Source organism: Ochlerotatus camptorhynchus, unplaced genomic scaffold, assembly GCF_037179485.1.
Source record: "Ochlerotatus camptorhynchus isolate MF236.1 unplaced genomic scaffold, CSIRO-AGI_Acam_v1.1 ptg000231l, whole genome shotgun sequence".
NCBI classification, from domain to species: Eukaryota; Metazoa; Arthropoda; class Insecta; order Diptera; family Culicidae; genus Ochlerotatus; species Ochlerotatus camptorhynchus.
In genome coordinates this window covers 1,680,007-1,703,507 of record NW_027040721.1, presented here as the reverse complement: position 1 = coordinate 1,703,507, position 23,501 = coordinate 1,680,007, and the positions used below count along the sequence as shown (strand labels likewise).

Below are 23,501 nucleotides of genomic sequence, written 5' to 3'. Positions count from 1 at the left end.
CTGTTATAATTAACTAGCTCAAACTTTACGACGACAGCACTGTGCATTTGCGAATTTCATGAATTTTAGGAAATGTGACGGTACTACATGCCTTGCAGTCAGGGCTGGTAGCAGGTCACTTTTTAGTAGCAAGGTCACTATTTTCAAGACAGTCACTAAAAAGTGCTTTAAAAAAGAATCACCAAAGTCACTTATTCTTGTAATCAGTCACTATTTTGCTTTTTTTTTTTTTATTATAGTCACTTTAACACTCTTGGGTCATTCGTGACTTGTCCGGGGGTGAGATTTGAACTCTTGACTTTGGCGTGAGAGGTATGGATGTTAACCACTACGCAGGGGTCGCCCCGACTATTTTGCGATTTCAAAAATCAATGTTGGTCGCGGCATGAAAGTGATCTGATTTTGATCCAGAGATGATATTCATACTTACGTACGGCTTCCTCAAATCAACCTTCCCGAGTTCGACGGAAATTTTGAAAAATGGCTGCCTTTTCACGACACGTTGAAGGCCCTAATCGATTCTTCCCCGGAATTAAGTGGCATCCAAAACTTCCACTACTTACGGGCATCTTTGAAGGGTGATGCGTTGCAATTGGTTGATTCTTATCCCATGAGCGAGGCTAATTACGAGGTTGCTTGGAATGGCTTGGTAGCACGATTCTCCAGCGGTTACTTTCTGAAGAAACGTCATTTGAACGCGATGTTCGAGTTTCCGAAAATTTGTAAGGAATCATCTACAGGTATCCATGACCTCATCGATTGCTTCGAGCGCAACACAAAAATTTTGGACCAGTTAGGGGAGCGAACAAGCATTCACTCAAAAGCGTTGGGAAGAACATGTGTCAGACGAAGCTGAACCATCTTTCGGTGTTCTGGTGGAGTTTCTGAAAAAGCAAACGAGGGTACTTGATGCAGTTTTGGTCGATCAAAAGGTGTCTGCTACACAAGGCTAATTTTCATCGTTTGAATTCAAATCACGTCCTAAAATTTCGATCAACGCAGCTACCGAACGAAAGGTTCAAAATTGTGTTTCTTGTGGGGAACAGTACTCGATCGTACAATGTTCTTCTTTCAATCAACTTCCGGTGGACAAACGGCTGCAACTAACCAACTCAAAACGGCTTTGCAGTAATTGTTTAGGTCGAAATCACATGGCACGTGATTGTCCCTCTAAGTTTCGCTGTAGAACTTGTTGCAAGAAACATCACACATTACTTCATCCTGGATTCCCTGGATCCGGTTCTACTTTTACTCCTGATTCGGAAGCTCCAAACGCACAAAAGACACAGGTTTCGACATCATCTACTTCGGAAAGTGCTACAAGCTCTGGTGGTACGGTTACCAAGCTCGTTCGCATCTATTTCATCAAACATGGCGGTTGGAAATCCTGGAAATCATGTCTTCTTGCTCACGGTCCTACCCAAAATCAAGGACAGCTGGGGTAGGACGCATCTAGCACGCGCCCTGTTGGATTCTGGATCACAGGCAAACCTGATGTCAGAAGCATTCTCTCAGTTACTCAAGCTACCACGGCGTGCAAAACGGGTGGAGATCAGTAGCATCGGTCAAACACGAAAGAACACTGCGCACGAAGTATCGACATCCATTTCATCACGCATTAAGGACTTTTCTATGTCAATGAATTTTCTGGTTCTGGGGCGAAAACTCGTCGGGACTTTACAAGATGTGAAAGATGAAGAACGGACAGTTTACTACCTCCCACACCACCCAGTTTTCAAAGAGTCTAGCTAGATAACAAAAGTCCGGGTAGTTTTCGACGGCTCTGCGAAGGACTTTTACATGGATGATTTTCTCTCGGGAGCGGAATCGGTTGCAGAAGCGAAGTTGCTGAGAAGTGAAGTTCAATCTCTCATGGCCGAAGGAGGATTTGAACTACGAAAGTGGAGCTCTAATTCACCGGAAGCATTGTTTGATCTACCCCCTGATGCGCTCGAAGTCCAAACGACGTTACATTTCCATGGACAGCAGAAGATAAAGACGCTTGGAGTGGCATGGCAGACGGGAACAGATGTGCATCGATGTACCTGCAGCAAGGGCAGAAGAGCAGTGGACAAAGAGACGAATCTTTTCAGCAATCGCTCAGTTGTACGATCCTCTCGGATTAGTTTCGCCGGTCGTAGCATGGGCGAAAATACAAATGCATCCCACTGCGACCTAGCAAGAAGTACAGTCGACTTGTTTCGCGCTCCGGTATTTCGGAAGTTTTCTCGGTATTCGGTTGGTTTAAATTATCAGTTTATTCTCGCTTAGTGATTACTGGCATAGTACCCGGTTAAACAATTATCTGAAAGTGAGTTTTTCTGAGAAGAAAGTGTGGTTTTCGGCGTCATCGGAAAGAAAATTGTTCACTTGCAATTGGATATTCGCAAACCAATTTGCGCTTCATCGGTGCGTGATCACGCATACCTGCACACAGATCATCGTCATCGAGTGTCAGCATCTGCCTCCGCATTTATACCGGTCATCCATCATCGTGTGTCCAGCTGAGTGCCGAGCCTCATACAAGCACACCACTACAAAGATCGCCCGCACACGCGCATCGAAGGTCACCCACGCTGCGCGTCGCTCCGCTGCTGCTGTGTAATCACTCGGTGGTAGTAGTATAGTATATAAATAGCGTCCTGTCATTCATGGTTCGTCTCAGAAAAGCCCCCGATCGCGAGCCTATCCAGATGACTCGACTGGGCCATGGGTTGTCTACTTTCAGCCCAAAAACAAACCTTTGAACTTGATGCAAATTTCCACTGATCTGACGAAGCGATACTCGGCCGTGACCGAAATCACGAAGGTTAGGCATAATAAACTTCGTGTTGTCGTTTCTAACCTGAAGCAGGCTAACGAGATTGCTGCCTCCCAGCTCTTTACGATTGAGTACAGGGTTTACATACCAGCTCGTGATGTGGAGATCGAAGGTGTGGTCACCGAAGCGAGTCTGACCCCCGAGATCTTGGAGAAGCAGGCGGTTGGCCGTTTCAAGAACCCCTTGCTCCCCCCGGTGAAGATACTGGATGTCCAAAAACTGGGCTCAGTATCTGTCAGCGAGGGTAAAAAGAGTTTTACCCCCACAGACTCGTTTCGCGTGACCTTTTCTGGTTCAGCCCTTCCTCAGTACATCGAGTTGGGAAAACTTCGGCTACCTGTGCGCTTGTTTGTTCCTCGGGTCATGATCTGCCAAAACTGCAAACAGTTGGGACATACGGCCTCTCACTGTGGCAGCAAGGCACGCTGTTCCAAATGCGGGGAGAAGCACGAGGATGGCGCCTGCACAGTCACGGCACCAAAATGCGTGTACTGCAAAGGATCTCCTCCTCATGGTCTCTCGTCGTGTCCGGTGTACAAACAACGCGGGGAAAAACTAGAGCGCTCTCTTAAAGAACGTTCCAGGCGGTCTTTTGCAGAAATGCTTAAGACAGCCAAGCCATCGACCAACGAAACAAATCCCTTCGCTCTTTTGTCAGATGACGAGTCTGGCTCTGTCTTGGCTGAGGAGGGAGTTTCTTTCAGTTTTCCGGATGGTTCTGCCCGGAAACGAAAACGCATCCGTTCGCGGAAAGTTGCAGATCAAGAACCTCAAATCAGCTTGCCCAAATCAAGGAGTGGTGGAAAAAAGGAGACTTCTACTCCTCCTGGATTCCACAGAACTGATTATACCCAGGATTTTCCACCTCTCCCGGGGACATCCAAAACCCCCGATGCCCCAATTTTCAGAACACAAGCCCCTTCTTCATCTGGGTTGTTCTCATTTGATAACATTGTGGACAGTATCCTCAATTACCTCGATATTTCTGATCCTCTGAAAAGCATTTTTCTGGCAATGCTTCCTACTGTGAAAACCCTCTTGAAGCAGTTGACATTGAAGTGGCCCCTCCTTGCAGCAATCATCTCCTTCGATGGATACTTTGTAAACTTGCAGAAAGAAAGTAAAACGCGTGCTTCGTAGTAGAGAGAAGAATAACTAGTAGTTTTATTTGACGTTTTTTTTTAGGTACACGACAATCGTGGTTTGGGTAATTCAATTGCAATAAACTCAGTTACACTGTTAATATCCCCCCTCAATTAATTACCCCAAGAATCTGAGCTTACGGAATCTAGGCGAAGCCAACCCCTTCGTCATCAAATCTGCTACCTGTTCCTCGGTTGGTAAGTATTTCAGTTTAACACCTTTCCCTTTTGGACAAGTTCTCTTACAAAGAAGTTTTGAATTTCAACATGCTTCATTCTCTTATGCTTACGTGGCTCCACCGTTACCGCGATACAGGGCTGGTTATCCTCGTATACGCTGACCGGCTCCACCACTCGCAGGCCGGCAGAATTCAGCACGTTCACAATCCAGACGACTTCGCAGCTCGCCTGACACAGGGCCATCAACTCTGCCTCGGTCGTCGACAAAGCCACCGACGACTGCTTCTTGGTAGTCCATGCCACCGTTGACCCAAACAGCTTGACGACGTATCCGGATACCGAACGGCGGTCATTAGGGTCATTGCCCCAATCCACGTCCACGAACGCTTCCAACATCTCCGCTGATTCCGTACGACGGTGCAGTAGCTTACAGTCGATGGTGCCTTTTAAGTACCTGAGTACTCGCTTGAGATGCACCCAGTGCTCGTCGGTCGCACCACATTGAAATCCGGCGAAGAAGCTCACCGCCGCACATATGTCCGGTCGCGAGGTGACCATAAGGTACATGAGGCACCCTACGAGTTCCCTATACGGCTTGTCTATAGCTTCCTCCTTGCTGCCTCTCATCAGCTTCAGGTGCGGTTCCATCGGAATGGGTGACGGTTTGCATCCGTCCATCCCGAACCGCTCGAGGACGCTCTGGATGTAGGCCTTCTGATCGATGGACATCGTTCCCGCTTGCTTGTCTCGCTGGATGTTCAACCCGAGAAAACTCTTCACATCTTGGAGATCCGTCATCTCGAATTCCGTTGAAAATCGTCGCTTAATTCCACCAATCGCCTTCAGTGAGTTGCTAACAATGAGGATATCATCCACGTATATAACAACCAACACGATAATTCCATCACATGACCACTGGTACAGGCAGAAGTCATACTCGCTGCGTTTGAAACCCAGTTTGCACATGAAGTCGTGGAATCGCTGGTTCCAGTTCCGGGAAGATTGCTTCAGACCGTAAATGGCCCTTTTCAGTCTGCAAACGAGGTTCTTCCCCCTCTCAAACCCAGCGGGTTGACGCATAAAAATTTCCTCGTTAAGTGCGCCGTTCAGGAAGGCGCACTTGACGTCCATTTGATGGACGTGCCAGTCTTTTTGATTCGCCAAGGCCAGGATAATTCTTAGCGTCGCCATTTTCGCCACGGGAGAGTAGGTGTCGGTATAGTCGAACCCCGGTCGCTGCGTGAAGCCACGGGCAACCAGCCTGGCTTTATACCGCTCCACCTCACCCTCGCTGTTCCGTTTCATTTTAAATACCCACTTGCTGTCCACAATTGGATCGGCTGAGGTGCCGCTCGCATTTGGCTCTTCATCGATATCATCGTCACCGTCCGTGAAAAAATGCTCGGAATCAACGTCTTCCAGTTCACTATCGATCACTTCCGATTCACTGTTTGCATCAGCTAGCTTTTCTTCGATAATCACTTCATCATTCTCGTAGCTCTTCTCGCTGGACTTCACCGTACATAGTCGTAGCTCGCTCTCATTGAAGATGACGTCACGGCCGACGAAAACTTTGGTACCATTCCACAGCCGGTACCCGTTCGGGGCGTAACCAACAAAGCGTCATGTTCTCCGCAACTGCAACACTGGGGCTCCTGTTGTTCAAGTACACAGCGGTGTACACAGCTTCGCCCCCACAGTATCTTCGGAAGGCCGCTTGCTTGCAGCATCGCTCGAGCTTTTTCTGCGATGGTACGGTTGAGCCGCTCACTCACACCGTTTTGCTCCGGCGTATATGGCACAGTGGGTTCGAGCCGGATGCCCTTGCTGCGATAAAACTGTTTCATCGCTCGGCTCGTGTATTCTCCCCCATTATCCGTTCTGAGGCGAGAAATTTTCGTGCCGAAATGGGCACTGGCCATGGCTTCATAATCCTTCAGACACTCAAGCACATGATTCTTCGTTTTCATCAAATACACTACCGACACATGAGTGTAATCATCCGTGAAGGAAACGAAATATTCATTGCCATCCCACGTCACCGGCGTTATCTTCCCACACACGTCACTGTGTACGATCTCTAAAGGACGCGTCGCTCGTTTCGCATCATTTCGCACTTTGAACGGCTCGCGGGTTTGCTTTGCGATTATGCACGGTTCACACAGCAGCTTCTCGTTTTTGTTCTTCACACTCGCGATCTTCATACCTTCGACCATCCCTTTATTCACTAGCTTCACTAGGTTATCGTTCCCGAGGTGGTCGAATCGCTGGTGCCACAATTCGAGCAGCTTGCTAATTCTTCCCGTCATCAACGCACTGGGAGCCGCGTTCGCATTTGGCGCTTTCACACATTCGAAGTCCATACAGTAGAGACGGCCGTGTTGTCGTCCAGTAGCAACGATTTCGTTGTCGGCTTCTACCGTTACGCACCCACCGAAGAAAATCACTTTCTTTCCCGAGCTTTCGAGGCGCCGCAGCGACAACAAGTTCAGCGATAATTCCGGAATGTATAAAACGTCGTCGATGTTGATGTTTATATCGCAACCATCCACCACCGTGCAGGCGGTAATACGACCCTTGAACCGCGCAACCATGTTCACCCCACTTTTTGCAGTTTGGATCACTACCGGCGGCTCAATTTTCACCAGAACATCGAAAAGGGCTTTGTTGTTCGACATGTGTTCCGATGCTCCACTGTCCAAATACCACTTGGAGTTCGACACCGCACTAGCCGCAACAACATCCAACTGATCGTCCGCCGCGACAAACGACACTGTTTTCGCATTCGCACCGACGTTCGCACTCTGTGCTTGCTTCTGGAGGGCTTGTTTATGTTCACTTTTGTTTGGACACTGAGCTTTTCTGTGCCCCGGCTGACCGCAGCCAAAACACTTGAACTTGGCTTTGCTCTTCCCAGCGAAAGCCGCTTCTTCTTCTTCCACCTCCTGCTGTTGTCCTCTTCTTTTCGCTTCTACATCCAAATACTTGCGCCGAACAAGATCCATCGTCAGCCTCTCAGAGACCGCCTCCATTGGGGTTGTGACTGCGTCATACGATGACGGACATCAAATGACAAATGACGTCTTCCTCGTCCATCTGCGCACCGGCTCCTTTGATTTCCCGGACCAGCTTATCAAACCGGAGAAAGTGATCCTGGAGGCGCTCATTTTCCTGATAGCGCATCGAGAGAAGCTGCCGCTTCAGCAGGAAACGATTGGTGATGCTCTTTCTCTCGAATACATCGTGAAGGCCATCCCAGATCTGCTTTGGGGTCTGCTTGTCTTTGATGTATTCGAGATGACTATCGGCTATCGCTTGAATTAGCACCGATCGGCATTTGTTGTCTTGCCGGATTCTCGCCTTCTTCTTCTTCTCTTTCGCCGCCTTCACGTCCGCTGCATCCGTGGTCGGAATGACCCAAAAATCCTCCTCCTCCGCCGCAACCTCGACGCACCGCAACACCTCCAGCTGCTGGAGATAAGCCTTCATGCGGGAACACCAGTTGTTAAAACTGGTCCCGTCGAACGGCTTAATCCGGAGACTCCTGGTATCATCATCCATTTCGACCAAAATTCGACACTTTCCGCGGACTTTTTGACCGAAAAAAAAAATACACGCGGTTATGCTGGGTCCATAACCTGTAAACTTGCAGAAAGAAAGTAAAACGCGTGCTTCGTAGTAGAGAGAAGAATAACTAGTAGTTTTATTTGACGTTTTCTTTAGGTACACGACAATCGTGGTTTGGGTAATTCAATTGCAATAAACTCAGTTACACTGTTAATATAATTTTCCAAACGAGGTCGGGGATTTGATCATCTTGCATTTGCTCTAAGGCTCTCTTCAGATATCGATCTTCCTTTTCATGATTTTAACATTATTCGACTGGATCGTGAGGATTCGCGTGGAGGAGGAGTACTTTTGGGGATCAAAAAGTGCCATTCCTTCTACAGAGTGAATCTTCCACAATTTCCAGGTATTGAAGTTGTCGCATGTCAGGCTTTTGTTAAAGGCAAGAGCCTTTGTATTGCTTCTGTGTATATTCCTCCCCGAGTTTCGATTAGTCAAAAACAACTTTCAGATATCTGTTCAGTTCTTCCTACTCCACGGTTGATTATGGGAGATTTTAATTCCCACGGTACAGGCTGGGGGGAACTGTATGATGACAACCGTTCTACTTTGATATATGACCTCTGTGATAACTTCAATATGACAATTCTTAACAATGGAGAAGTAACACGTCTGGCTGGTCCATCCTCAAATGGAAGTAGATTAGACCTCACACTTTGCTCTAATTCATTATCGTTGGATTGCACGTGGAATGTGATCCAGGATCCCCACGGTAGTGATCACTTGCCGATCGGCATTTCGGTTGCCAGTGGGTTCAATTCGTCGGAATCCGTTAACGTCGCGTACGATCTCACCCGTAATATCGATTGGACAACGTTCAAGACCGCGATTGAGAAAGCCGTGTCATCGGTAGAAGGGCTTCCACCGTTGGAGGAATATAACTTCCTCTCCAATCTGATCTTGGACAGCGCGCTTCGAGCTCAAACTCGGTCGGTTCCAGGAACGTCTTCTCGTAGGAAACCTCCTACTTCTTGGTGGGACCAGCAATGCACTGAGGTTTATCGTAAAAAGTCCGACGCGCTTAAGCTTTTCCGGTAACGCGGAACACCCGAGTATTTCGAAGCGTACTCGACTCTTGAACACGAACTCAAGAGCCTCATCAAAGCCAAGAAACGCGGATACTGGCGGCAATTCGTGGACGGTTTATCGCGCGAAACGTCGATGAATACGCTTTGGAACACGGCGCGAAGGATGCGTAACCGGTCTTCAAACAACGAGAGCGAGGAGTACTCGGATCGGTGGATTCTCAAGTTCGCGCGAAAAGTATGTCCTGATTCCGTGCCGGCACAGATGATTCCTCGCGAAACGACGAATTTGGTAGACGAGATCAGCCAGCCTTTTTCAATGCTGGAACTCTCACTCGCGCTCCTTTCTTGTGGCAATTCGGCTCCGGGGGCTGATAGAATCAAGTTCAACTTGTTGACGAACCTCCCAGACGTCGCTAAGAGGCGCATGTTGAACTTGTTTTGTCAGTTCCTGGAGTTCAATATTGTTCCAGATGATTGGAGGCGAGTGAGAGTTATAGCCATTAAAAAGCCTGGAAAACCCGCGTCAGATCATAACTCGTATCGTCCCATCGCGATGTTATCGTGCATTCGAAAATTGTTGGAGAGAATGGTCCTTTTTCGCCTCGACAAATGGGTTGAGACGAACCACCTTCTTTCAGATACTCAATTTGGTTTCCGTAGGGGTAAGGGAACGAACGACTGTCTCGCGTTGCTTTCCACAGAAATTCAGTTGGCTTTTGCTAAAAAAAACGAGCAAATGGCTTCTGTATTCTTGGATATCAAGGGGGCTTTTGATTCAGTATCGGTTGAAGTCCTTTCAGACAAACTCCACGCTTGTGGCCTTTCCCCATTAATTAATAACTTTTTGTACAATTTGCTGTCAGAGAAACATATGAGCTTTTCTCATGGAAACTCTACAGCTTCTCGATTTAGTTACATGGGTCTCCCCCAGGGCTCATGTTTAAGCCCCCTTTTGTATAATTTCTATGTCAGAGAAATTGACAATTGTCTAAGTGACAACTGCAGGCTGAGACAACTTGCAGATGATGGAGTAGTGTCTATGACAGGGCCCAAAGGGGTCAACCTGCAAGGACCCTTACAGTATACCTTAGACAATTTGTCTACTTGGGCTATCCATCTAGGTATCGAATTCTCCACGGAGAAAACTAAGTTGGTCGTTTTTTCTAGGAAGCATAGCCCAGCACAACCGAAGCTTCAACTTTTGGGTAAGCCGATCACTCATTTCATGTCTTTCAAATATCTTGGGGTCTGGTTCGATTCCAAATGCACATGGAGATCCCACATTGAGTATCTGAGACGAAAATGCCAACAAAGGATCAATTTTCTCCGAACAATTACCGGAACGTGGTGAGGAGCTCATCCGCAAGATCTTCTAACGTTGTACCGGACAACGATTTTATCGGTTTTAGAGTACGGTAGTTTTTGCTTCCAGTCGGCGGCTAAAACTCACATCATCAAACTGGAACGTATCCAGTATCGTTGTCTTCGTATCGCGTTAGGATGCATGCACTCGACTCATACGATGAGTCTCGAAGTGTTGGCGGGCATGTTGCCACTATCGGATCGGTTTTCGGAATTGTCCCACAGGCTCCTCACCCGTTGTGAAGTTATGAACCCGTTGTGAAGTTATTAATCGAAAACTTTGAGAAGCTTCTTGAGCTAAACCCTCAAACTCGTTTTATGTCATTGTACTACGTGTACATAACTCAGGATGTCAGCCCTTCACAGCATAATCCCTATCGTGTATGCTTCTCCGACTTCGGCAATTCAGTTAGTTTTGATTTATCTATGACGCGGGAGATTCGTTCCATGATTGTTCCGTCAATTTACGCTGCAAAGTTTGGCCAAGTTGATTCCGCAAGATCGTTCTTCACAGATGGATCACTAATAGAGTCGTCCGCTGGTTTTGGTATTTTTAATGAAATTCATAGCGCCTCTCGAATGCTTCAAGCTCCTTGTTCCGTATATGTTGCTGAACTGGCGGCAATACACTATACGCTAGAAACGATCGCCTCACTTGCACCAGATCACTATTTTATTTTTACGGATAGTCTCAGTTCTGTCGAGGCTATTCGATCCATGAGGCCGGTAAAGCACTCCTCGTATTTTCTCATGAAAATACGAGAGCTTCTGAGTGCTTTATCTTTAAGATCTTTTGTCATCACCTTTGCATGGGTCCCATCTCATTGCTCGATTCCGGGCAATGAGAAGGCGGACTCACTTGCTAAGGTGGGCGCTATGCAAGGCGATATTTACGATCGACAAATCGCCTACAATGAATTTTTCTTCATTTATCGTCAACAGTCGCTCGCCAGCTGGCAAAATAAATGGAGTGAAGGAAGTTTGGGACGATGGCTATTCTCGATCATCTCTAAGGTGTCGAAGAGTCCTTGGTTCAAGGGGTTGGATGTGGGTCGAGACTTCATTCGTCTGATGTCTCGCCTCATGTCCAATCACTATTCGTTAAACGCTCACTTGTTTCGTGTTGGGCTGGGAGACAGCAATCTCTGTGAATGTGGAGAAAGTTACCAAGACGCCGATCACATCCTTTGGTCTTGTGTTGAGCATCGCGGAGTCAGATCTGAACTGTACGATTCCCTTCGGGCTCGAGGTAGACAACCTAATGTTCCAGTTCGGAATATTTTGGCTAGACGTGATCTGGAGTTTATGAAACTCATATATGTTTACTTTAAGAATACTAACCTTAGATTGTAAGTTTGATTAACCTTGTGTTTAGTTTGTGTATTGTGCGTGTAGTTTTTTTTTTAATGTTTGTTTTCAAGATGAATAGAAATAAGTTCATGTTTTAGGATTAATTAAATATTTGTATAATAAATCATATTTCAAACCTCCTTCTCCCTTTCCCCATCCAAAAAATTGTAAATCTCCACTTACCTCGAGACGACCGCGAGTAATCGGTTCAATTTCTTTAACTCTAGATTTAAGACATTAATCATGTATAATGCAAATGATAACTCGGCTCTGTAAAGTTTATTCGATTGAGCCTGTACAAATAAATTAATATAAAAAAAAAAAAAAAATACAAATGCAGAACCTTTGGTTAGTGTCTATTCAGTGGGATGATCCCATCCCAAACGAGATAAGTTGTGACTGGAATATAGATACTGGATACCACGGTATGGTCCTCCGGAAGATCCGGAATATCCGTAAAAGTGGTAAATTCATGAAACTGATCCTAGAGCTCCGTGGTATTTTCGAAACCACTCATAGACGTCTTATCAGAATGAATTCGGAGTTGTGATCCAATGATGGACCCTGGTATGGTCCACCGGATGATCCGGAACATCGGTGAAAGTGGTCATTTCATGAAACTGATTCTGAGCTTCATGTTTTTTTTTCGAAACCGCTCATAGACGTCTTATCAGAATGAATTCGAAGTTTTGACGTGAATATGGACCCAGATGACCACGGGATAGTCCACCGGAAGATCCGGAACATCCGTGAAAGTGGTCAATTCATTAATCTTATCCTAGAGCTCAGCGGATTTTTTGAAATCACTCCTAGACGTCTTATTAGAATGAATTCGAAGTTTTGACGTGAATATGGACACTGGAGACTGCGGGATGATCCACCAAAAGATCCGGGACATCCGTGAAAGTGGTAAATTTATGAAACAGAGCTCCGCAGATTTTTTGAAATAACTCATAGACGTCTTATTAGAATGAATTCGAAGTTTTGACGTGAATATGGACACTGGAGACTGCGGGATGGTCCACCGAAAGATCCGGGACATCCGTGAAAGTGGTAAATTTATGAAACAGAGCTCCGCAGATTTTTTGAAATAACTCATAGACGTCTTATCAGAATGCATTTGGAGTTGTGACTAGAATATGCACCCAGGGAACCACGGGATGGTCCACCGGAAGATCCGGAACATCCGCAAAAGTGGTCAAGATTCCTATAGTACGGTTAATAGGGATCGCACTATAGGAACTGGTATTAACGAATACACGTACCATAAGGGATTAAAGCTAATTTGGGACAAACTCTTATTGTAGGGTAAGTTGAAGAGATAACTTTCTGGTGTCTTCTAAAAAGTTATTAACAAGATAGATGACCACCTTTTGAGAAAACTTTGCTTCCGAAAAGTCACAAGTTTGGTCCCCAGGAAGACCTGGAACATCCGTAAAAATGGTCATTTCATGAAACTGATCCTAGAGCTCCGTGATTTTTTCGAAACCGTTCATAGATGTCTTATTAGAATGAATACGGAATTGTGACCAGAATATGACCCTGGGGATTACGTAATGGTCTACCGGCAGATCCGAAACATCCGTAAAAGTGGTCAATTCACGAAACTGAGCCTAGAGCATCTTGGTTTTTTCGAAACCACTCATAAACCTTTTATCATAATCAGTTCAGAGTTGTGACCGGAATCTGAACCCTCGGGACCATGGGATGGTCAATTAGAAGATCTGGAACATTCATATGCATTTATGGGTAACATCTGTTGAAGTTAGAATTCAAATCAGGCTTCATGTATCTATAACAAATTCTAAAATTTGCCATTTCTTTCTATTTCCAGGTCAAAACCAACCCATGAATAAAGGAAAACAGTGAATCTCAGTGCATCAAACGCAATTCAATTGTTTATCCTGCAAATAGTGTAAAGTGTCCTAACGAAGAAGAATCACCGGTTTGAAAAAAATAAAAATAAGTGAAACCAAGTGCGGGAAAAAAAGAAGTGTTTGAAACACCTATTTGATGAAACGATGGTTTGATGGAATGATCCATCTCCAGTGTCCGAGTGCGTAGCACAACAGAGCAGATTCGAAAGAGCGAGTGTCGCATCCAACAGTTATTCCAATACCAATTAGAAAATGTCCTCTTCAGATCACTTCCGGCCGATGTCGGCACAGCAAACTCCATCCGAAGGATGGCACCACCACCACCATCATTGTCAACGGCAACGGACGACGATGGCGTCGTCGTCGTCGTCGTTAAAAGCCAATCCATCAGCCACCGCCGCCACGGTGGCGTTGGGGCCGGGCAATTTCAGTGCTAATAGTGCCGGGAGTGATAGCAGCGGGAAAGTGTATCGATTTCAGAAGCGGTTAGACTTGCAACAGCAGCATCACAAGTGCAAGTCGTACCGTAGAACGTTCGGGGATAAAGTGTCACCAATCGATGGTCATTCGTCAGGGTATGGAAGTGGCAGTGGCAGTGGCAGCAGCAGCAGCAGCAGAAGAAGATTTAGGTGCTGTGTTGGGGGATGTTGTCGTAGTAGTGCCATCCTTGGAGGAGGTGGCCTTGGACGATCGAATGTCTTCCTGGTGGTGGCCCTGTTCCTGCTGGCGGGATTCTGCACCCAGAGCGGATGTGACGATACCGATCAGTTTCAGAAGAGCAGTGAGTATTGATTTTTTTTTGGTCTGTCCTATGCTTTTACGGGGGTTGATGGAAATGAATTTTCGTTCAGGCTAACAAGCCCGTAGGGGCGCTCCTCTCCAACAGGATTGGAATTTAGGCTAATGTTGAACGGTAGATGGATTTACGGTGTAATTTTGTATGGTTAGTTGAGGGATTGAAACTAAGCTTGTCATCGAGCAAAAATTACTGGCTAAGCTTCACTCGTTTACAGCAGTTTGATTGAAGTCGAAACGAGCGGCGGGGTGGGAAGGTGGCATGGCGGGATGAAGGAAGCCAGGGATTAAAGATTTACACCGAAATGAGCAAAACCAGAAGAGAAATCCGGAGTGCTGCGCTCGCCGAGGATTAGTGCAAATGAATTCGAGAGATGGAAAATTGGCATGCGGCTTTCCTCCGGTGTTCCGCTGCTACTACTACTACTGGCTCATGATTTATTTAGAGATTAATCTTCAAAGAGGATGTTAACGCATATTACCACGGTACCGCCAATGCCGGGGATGAATAAATAATTACGCTCGTGCGGTCCGTTTCCCCCTTGAACCCCCCACCACCACCGGACATTTCCCAAGATTTGATCTTCGGCTGTGGCTGCTGTTCTTTTGCGCTTTGACTGCGTTTGCCCTTCGCAGTTCCGACACAGACACACATATTAAGATCATCTTGACTTCCATTAGGTCTCATTAGGTTGCTTAATTTCTGCGGATTGTGCACTGCATCGTCGTTGTCCCCGGGAATAAGGTGGCAAACGGCTTCCTCCGCTTCCAGGCATCCAACCATAAATCTTGCCATTCATAATGTATAAGCATATACATATTTGTTATGGAGGTTTGGAAGAGAGGCAACTCAGGAAAAGAATTCTTTTGGTTCGTCCTTCCGGCTCCCGGTAAGGCGTTTGGGGGTTGTTTGTGGCTGTGCTACCTTTGCCCCGCAGGCTGAGATATGGTTGGAAGATATTAATGGTCTTATTACCATCAATATCTCAGCGTCTGGCAGGAGATGAGATGGGAAGAGAAGAGAAGCTGGGCTTCCAACGTGGATTGGATTGCCTTAGGCCTTGGGGTTTTAACGAACAAGAATGGATGGAAATGGGCAGAAACCGGTGCTGGGATGGAAGGATCTCTTAGAAGGAGGTTTATTTACCAGCAGACACGATTCAACGAGGGTTGGTTCATGATATTTTGTAGAGCTACAGCTATGTGGTAGTGGAGTTTATGAGGGTATTTAGTGTGACGGTAAGGAAAATAATGTCATAATTTCTTCTACTTGACTTAAGATGTTCGAACTGGAATTGGTGCCGTTTCGCTCTGAAATAACACAGTCATTGAGCGCTTTTATATAATGCACCATGAAATGACGATAACATTTAAGGCAAACAGGTCCATGCGAATTGAATTCGTTGCATCAAGTAAGGTTTGTTTTATTTTTTTATTTAATTACTTAATTCTACAATCAGTATAGTTCTCGAATCCAAAATTATTGTTTATACTAGATGAATTTGGTTTCGGATGATCCGGACTAGGCTTATTTCGATTTGTTTATTTTGAACGATAAGCGAATATACATAGTCCTGGAATTATCTAGACTTTAATTAAATTTGAAACACTAAATAACCAAATTGATACAACCCTAAGAATATTTTCCTTGAGTTGTTTAATTAAAGAACACATTACCGGTTTTCGTCTGAAGAGCTTCGTTTTCTGAGCACAGCGAAAATTTCATTGATCCCATAGACATTCACCTCTATTTTTAAATCAAATTTTTAATTTTTAATGTTCGACACTAAATCTATTAGTTGAAAGCTTGCGTCCATGCAAAGTTCCACCGAGGGGCGCTAAAATGTTGTTTTTGCTGAAATAATCGCACTTATTCAAAATCGTTCTAGTGCTCCAAAATTGATGAACTAATGGATTTCAGTTCCATTTTTAATGCAGGTGGTGAATATGCATTTACCCTGTCCTTGATTAATTCGAATATTTCGGGTGATTTTTTATCTTTCTCAAACAGTTTCATCTGGACTCAAACTTGTTTTGCGCCAAATTTTTTCTCAGTGTACCTCAGTGTGCCGCAGCTGGCACGGCAGTGCCGAGAAGTACTCAACAGACAACAACGATTTTGGGAAAGCGACAGCGGTCAAGAAAGTGGTTGAGGCTTTGTGCTAGTCACGACTGTCGGATCTTCGGAATCGAAAGGCGCGCGCAAAGCCATTCCAAGTGACGAACAGACGAAGAACACCAACGGAAGATCAAAGCCATGAAACGGAATATTTCTACCATTTATTCATGAAGAGAGTAACATGGAATGAAAAGCGGAAGTGTTGCTGTCTTTGTTATTTATCTAGACAGTGGTGGAACCTTTCGATGGGGGCAACATAGCCCACTGGGTTAGTGGACTTGATGAGTGCAAGGGGCTGGACACTCAACACCCCTGCTCAGCCACTGCAGTCTACCAGGCCAATCCCGGCACGATGACGTCGAAATGCTGCAACCTGTAACCCTTTTGTCATCATGTCCGCAGGTTGTTCGACGAACGGTAGGAACTTGAGAGTGATGCAACCATTCTTTATCAAGTCCCACAGGAAGTGGAACTTTACGTCGATGTGTTTGACCCGTCCGAAGGCCTTCGATTCCTCTGCGATCCTCATAGCAGACTTATTATCTTCGTAAACGTAGATTGGTTCCTTGCTCCTGTATCCCAAATCGTGCAGAAGACGGCTCATCCACATCTCATGGCAGGCCACCATGTAGAGGGCTGTCAGCTCTGCCTCAGTCGATGAGAGAGCGACGGTTTGTTGCTTCTTGGTGAGCCAGCTGACTGTATTTCCGAACACCTTAATCACACCACCGCTCACGTAACGACGATCAGAGGAGTCGTTTGCCCAGTCGGCAACCGAAAAGACCTCCAGCAGCGGCGCTGCTTTATCCGCACGGTAGACCAGGCCAAAATCGAGCGATCCCTTGGCGTATCGTAGTATCCTTTTCAGATGAGTCCAGTGCTCATCACTGGGACAGCTCTGCAACTGGCTATAGAAGTTCACTGTCGCTGTCAGGTCCGGTCTAGTGGTTAGGGCTGCGTATGACAAGCAACCAACTAGTTCCCTGAACGGCTGCGCGGTTCGATTCTGCTCGTTCCCTTTCGGCAGCTTCAGGCGGTTCTCGATGGGCGTTAAGCACGGCTTGCAGTCCTCCATTTTAAAACGTTTCAGGACGTTCTCCAGATAGTGTCGCTGAGTTATCTTCCTAACACCGCCAGCCCGATTGTAGTTAACTTGCAGTCCCAGAAAGCACCGATGTCTTTCATCTCGAATCACCATCTGAACTGCTTTCAGCGACGCTCCGGCAATCAGTATGTCGTCTACGTAAAAAACCATAATCGCCCTAATTGCTCCGGATCCGCGGGTGTACAAGCACTGGTCGTTGGCGCTTTGCTTAAGCCAAGGCGACTGGAGAATATGTTTCACTATAATCGAAACCGAACTTTTGGTCGAAACCTCTGGTCACTAGCCGTGCTTTATAGCGATCCGGTTCCTCGTTCAGACCAGTTTCGTTCTTCGTGTGGGCTTCTATTTCCTCTTTTACCGCAGCTTCCCATTTCAGCCAGTCCTGCCGTGCTTTCGCTTCGGCCAGCGTCCTTTGCAAATCCTTGACGTCTTCTGTGGCGCTCATACGCTGCGTACTCCATATCATAGTCAGTTTGCCACGCCGGTGGTTTCCGCTCACGCACTGGTCGACCGGAGCTGATGGATTCCACTGGATCGTGGTCGCCATCGTTGGTCGAACCGGATTCCGATTCTGCTCCAGTGTGGTCTTCTTCGAAGAAGCTATCGTACTCCGACACCGATTCCACTCTGGAACCGCCGTCCTGCTCGTCCGTATCCGGAACGTCCAATATTGCATCCGGTGCCTGTTCAACCAATTCGGATTGTTCATCATCGGCCACAGCAATGGAGAGAACATCTCGCTCACCGCCACATCCCGGAGTATTTTCCCAACGCATGGACTCTACAAAATCGACGTCACGAACGTGCATAATCTGCCACTTCGTCGAATGCCACACTCTATAGCCGTTGTGAGCATAGCCTAGGAATAGCCCTTTCCAAGATTTAGCGTCCAACTTACCTCGTTGCTCTTTTGGAATGTGGACGAACACGAAGCAACCGAAGACTCGAAGTTTCTGGACGTCCGGCTTTGATCCTTCCCACAGCTGGTATGGAGTCATACCAGGATCGATTGCGCTGGAGGGGCTACGGTTCAGAAGATAAGCTGCATAATCCCAGAAGCATTCGTTCACGCCGGAGTCTTCCAGCATGGCCCGAGCGCGCTCGGAAACGCCGTTCTGTTCCGGGGTAAGGGCTACCGTCCACTCGATCTGGATTCCACTACGGTTACAAATCTGCATGAACGGGCGGTTTTTATATTCTCCCCCGTTATCAGACCGCAAACGCGAAATCTTACAACCGAACTTTGCCGATACCAGCGCGGCATATTGCTGGAAGCACTCGTAAACTTCGTCTTTTGTTTTCATTAAAAACACCATTCCAAAGTGGCTCCAGTCATCCACAAAAGTCACAAAGTATCTCATGCCACCAACACCAACCGGCTTGATCGGTCCGCAAACGTCTGAATGTACGAGTTCGAGAATGCGCGACGATCGCGGTTCTTTACGCACTTGGAAAGGATTTCGCGTTTGCTTGGCCGCGACGCATGGCTCGCACACTAAAACGTTTTCATTCTTTCAGCTTTAAACCAACACACATTTCTTCACTGACCAGTTTCTCCAAGCTTCTCGCATTCAGGTGACCAAATCGCCTATGCCACAGCTCCAGATTCGCTGGTACGCGCCCGAACGACAGCAACGAATCACTCGCCTTGCGACGAAGAAGTCCAAACGATAGAGGTTTTTGACACGTTTACCCGTGGCGACCACTTTCGAATCACGGTAGATCCGGACCGACTCACTTTCAAAAACGACCTTCATACCATCTTCGTCGCACCGCACGACTGAAAACAAATTACACCGAAGCTCTGGTACTAACAGGACATTTTTCACCGAGCACTTAATTTCCTTGCCATCCACGATGGAAATCACTTTCACCGTTCCCGCTTGCTTTGCTACGATCGTCTCACCGTCTTTGGCGATCGCAATCTCCACCGGCTTCTGCAGCTCACTCAATTCGACGAAAAGTGATTTGTCGTTGACCAAATGATCCGAGCAGCCCGAGTCAATGAACCAGCTCACACTATTCGGCTGGTCAGCACCAGCACTGCCCCTGCTGAACCCAGCAAAACACACTTCACTTTGATCGGCGACGTGAGCCTTTGATTTGTTTACATTCTTCTTCTTCGCATCTTCTTTCTTCTTTGCGGGGCATTCGGCCAGCTTGTGGTCTTCTTGTTTACATCCGAAGCACTTGATTTTTCTCTTCTTCGGCGCCTGCTTCCCGCTACTGAAAGCCGCCGGTTCACTTTTCGGTGCCCTTTCTCTTCGTTTTTTCGTCCAGGAGGCGGCACTTAACGAACTCCAATGTGAGCACATCCTCCGGCATAGTTTCGAGTGCCGTGGACCACCGAGTAAGACGAACCGATAGTCAGAAGGAGATGGCAAACTATGTCAAGCTCATCGCGCCGGTTGCCCTATACTCGCGCACTAGTCTGTCAAATTGCAGAAAATGTTGCAAAGTAAAAGTAAAGTAAAAGTAAAGTAAAAGTAAAGTAAAAGTAAAGTAAAAGTAAAGTAAAAGTAAAGTAAAAGTAAAGTAAAAGTAAAGTAAAAGTAAAGTAAAAGTAAAGTAAAAGTAAAGTAAAAGTAAAGTAAAAGTAAAGTAAAAGTAAAGTAAAAGTAAAGTAAAAGTAAAGTAAAAGTAAAGTAAAAGTAAAGTAAAAGTAAAGTAAAAGTAAAGTAAAAGTAAAGTAAAAGTTAAGTAAAAGTAAAGTAAAAGTAAAGTAAAAGTAAAGTAAAAGTAAAGTAAAAGTAAAGTAAAAGTAAAGTAAAAGTAAAGTAAAAGTAAAGTAAAAGTAAAGTAAAAGTAAAGTAAAAGTAAAGTAAAAGTAAAGTAAAAGTAAAGTAAAAGTAAAGTAAAAGTAAAGTAAAAGTAAAGTAAAAGTAAAGTAAAAGTAAAGTAAAAGTAAAGTAAAAGTAAAGTAAAAGTAAAGTAAAAGTAAAGTAAAAGTAAAGTAAAAGTAAAGTAAAAGTAAAGTAAAAGTAAAGTAAAAGTAAAGTAAAAGTAAAGTAAAAGTAAAGTAAAAGTAAAGTAAAAGTAAAGTAAAAGTAAAGTAAAAGTAAAGTAAAAGTAAAGTAAAAGTAAAGTAAAAGTTAAGTAAAAGTTAAGTAAAAGTAAAGTAAAAGTAAAGTAAAAGTAAAGTAAAAGTAAAGTAAAAGTAAAGTAAAAGTAAAGTAAAAGTAAAGTAAAAGTAAAGTAAAAGTTAAGTAAAAGTAAAGTAAAAGTAAAGTAAAAGTAAAGTAAAAGTAAAGTAAAAGTAAAGTAAAAGTAAAGTAAAAGTAAAGTAAAAGTAAAGTAAAAGTAAAGTAAAAGTAAAGTAAAAGTAAAGTAAAAGTAAAGTAAAAGTAAAGTAAAAGTAAAGTAAAAGTAAAGTAAAAGTAAAGTAAAAGTAAAGTAAAAGTAAAGTAAAAGTAAAGTAAAAGTAAAGTAAAAGTAAAGTAAAAGTAAAGTAAAAGTTAAGTAAAAGTTAAGTAAAAGTAAAGTAAAAGTAAAGTAAAAGTAAAGTAAAAGTAAAGTAAAAGTAAAGTAAAAGTAAAGTAAAAGTAAAGTAAAAGTAAAGTAAAAGTTAAGTAAAAGTTAAGTAAAAGTAAAGTAAAAGTAAAGTAAAAGTAAAGTAAAAGTAAAGTAAAAGTAAAGTAAAAGTAAAGTAAAAGTAAAGTAAAAGTAAAGTAAAAGTAAAGTAAAAGTAAAGTAAAAGTAAAGTAAAAGTAAAGTAAAAGTAAAGTAAAAGTAAAGTAAAAGTAAAGTAAAAGTAAAGTAAAAGTAAAGTAAAAGTAAAGTAAAAGTAAAGTAAAAGTAAAGTAAAAGTAAAGTAAAAGTAAAGTAAAAGTAAATTAAAAGTAAAGTAAAAGTAAAGTAAAAGTAAAGTAAAAGTAAAGTAAAAGTAAAGTAAAAGTAAAGTAAAAGTTAAGTAAAAGTTAAGTAAAAGTAAAGTAAAAGTAAAGTAAAAGTAAAGTAAAAGTAAAGTAAAAGTAAAGTAAAAGTAAAGTAAAAGTAAAGTAAAAGTAAAGTAAAAGTAAAGTAAAAGTAAAGTAAAAGTAAAGTAAAAGTAAAGTAAAAGTAAAGTAAAAGTAAAGTAAAAGTAAAATAAAAGTAAAGTAAAAGTAAAGTAAAAGTAAAGTAAACGTAAAGTAAAAGTAAAGTAAAAGTAAAGTAAAAGTAAAGTAAAAGTTCATATAATCTATTGAATCAACCAAAAATGTCTGGCGTATTGTGTACGAAAATGAGTAATTTTATCATCAGAAAACGAGGCGTTTCCGTGATGGGAAAAAGTTACTGCCCTAACACAGTCACCGAATATTGATACCGAGCACGTAATTCTACGACAGATGCACGGTCGTGTCTTGGATAAAACTTCTTACTTTTTGTTAACACGATTTAAACTGTTTCAAACATTGTTTTCTGAATATAAACTATATGGAAACACGGTTTAACAAAAAGTTATAAAATATATCATAAATATACTAAGATTTTTTTAAATCTCTAAGTGTCCATAATTGTAAGAATTCGAAAAGTTTCCATGACCCGTTTTAAAAAAAAAATGAAAATCGATGAAAACATTTTGATATATTTAGGATTTGAAAATAAATATTTTGAATTTTTACTGGAAGTTATTAAAATATTTTTGATGTATGTTTTTTTTTCCCAGAAATACATTAATATTTCCTATAGCATTGTCTCAAATGTCATTTCGATCGGAAATGCCGTTCCCGTGCTACAATTTTTTTGAAAAATTTCAAAGACGCCATTTTGAAAATTTTACAAGGCCTTTTTCTTAACTGGCAGAGTTTAATCAAAATTTCCTTCAAATCGGACATGGTCCAGTTTTTCCGATTCGTCATTTGGCGTGAAGCTGCTCATAATTTCCATTAGTTATTCGGCATTTTATTATGATTTAATTACTCAACAATTGTTAAAATCGTCTTTCCTACTCCAATCCCGGTAACGGCGCCGGTGGTGTAGTGGTAAGCGTGATTACCTCTCACCCCAGTAGGCCTGGGTTCAATCCCAGTCGGCGCCGCCGGGATGTTCTGAGGCATAACATCTCTGATCACGCCTTCCTTCGGAAAGGAAATAAAGCCGTTGGTCCCCGGTTCATGAGTTGATGGGTCGATAGGTAAAGTCCAGGTGTGGGAGCTGCCTTCCTGGCACGTCGGTAGCATTGGTGCTCAGCACGGAAAACAAGATCGACGGAAAAAACAAACCAAAGGAAAAAAAATACTGCAATCCCGGTAGGATGTCTAGGCCCTGAGAATTCATTTGAAATTCTTTTCAATATTTTATCCAAGTTCTCCTCAGAAATTTTTCGGAATTCTCCTCAGCATACCTTGAAATTCTTTTCTGAATTTGATTGAACCATTCTTTCTATTAAATTCGCTTGCATTTTATATTATTTAACTGAAAGTACGATTCCATTGGTATTTTTCTTGAATCTTGCTTAAATGTCTCTTCTGAATCTTACTTAGTAGGGGAAATGGATGTAATGTCGGCCTTAATGCCCCTAATTTGGGCTCATACATTAATTCATTAATGGACTAAATTTTCAATAGCGACCAAAAATATCCATTAGTACCGTCCCAACGACGCTTTCATTCAGAAAAAAAATTGATAAACAACAGATTTTTTTCGATGGGCCCAATCTTAGATTCATAGGCCAACATTAGAGCCATTTCCCCTATTTATTTGAATTGTTTTTCTCAGAAAGCCCTTAAATTCAGTTTTTATTGCTCTTGAAATTATCCTCGAAATTCACCTGCTATTCACTTCATCATCCCCAGATAATTCTTCACACAATCAACCAGCAAATTCTCCTTGAAGTTCTTCTCCCAATTCCCTTGCAAGTCTTCAATGAATTCCTTAGGATTGAATATTAGAATTATTTTGGGATTCTAATCAGACCTCTGTAGAATTTTTCCTAGAATTTGCTTCAGCAGTTCTTTCAATTTTTTTATGATTTAAAATTCTTCAAAAAAAAAATCTTCAAATTATCACTGAAAATTTTTGCAAGCCTTCAGGACCATGATATTTTTTTTTTGAAAACTAAAATTATAAAAAAAAAAACAGTTTTCAAAATTCCACATTTTGGGATTGTTTTC

The 23,501-nt window shown here is 43.6% G+C and overlaps 1 protein-coding gene across 4 annotated transcripts in view; it reads left to right on the top strand.

Annotated features, from left to right (window-relative positions):
* The window catches only part of side (sidestep), a 671,279-nt gene that overhangs the window by 215,844 nt on the left and 431,934 nt on the right, over window positions 1–23,501 (top strand). For all 4 annotated transcript variants that reach the window (XM_065225556.1, XM_065225558.1, XM_065225557.1 and 1 more), the window contains one exon: window positions 13,345–14,168. In XM_065225556.1, coding sequence (XP_065081628.1) covers window positions 13,640–14,168 — 529 coding nt within the window. In that variant the 5' untranslated portion in view covers window positions 13,345–13,639. The remainder of the gene's footprint in view (window positions 1–13,344; window positions 14,169–23,501) is intronic.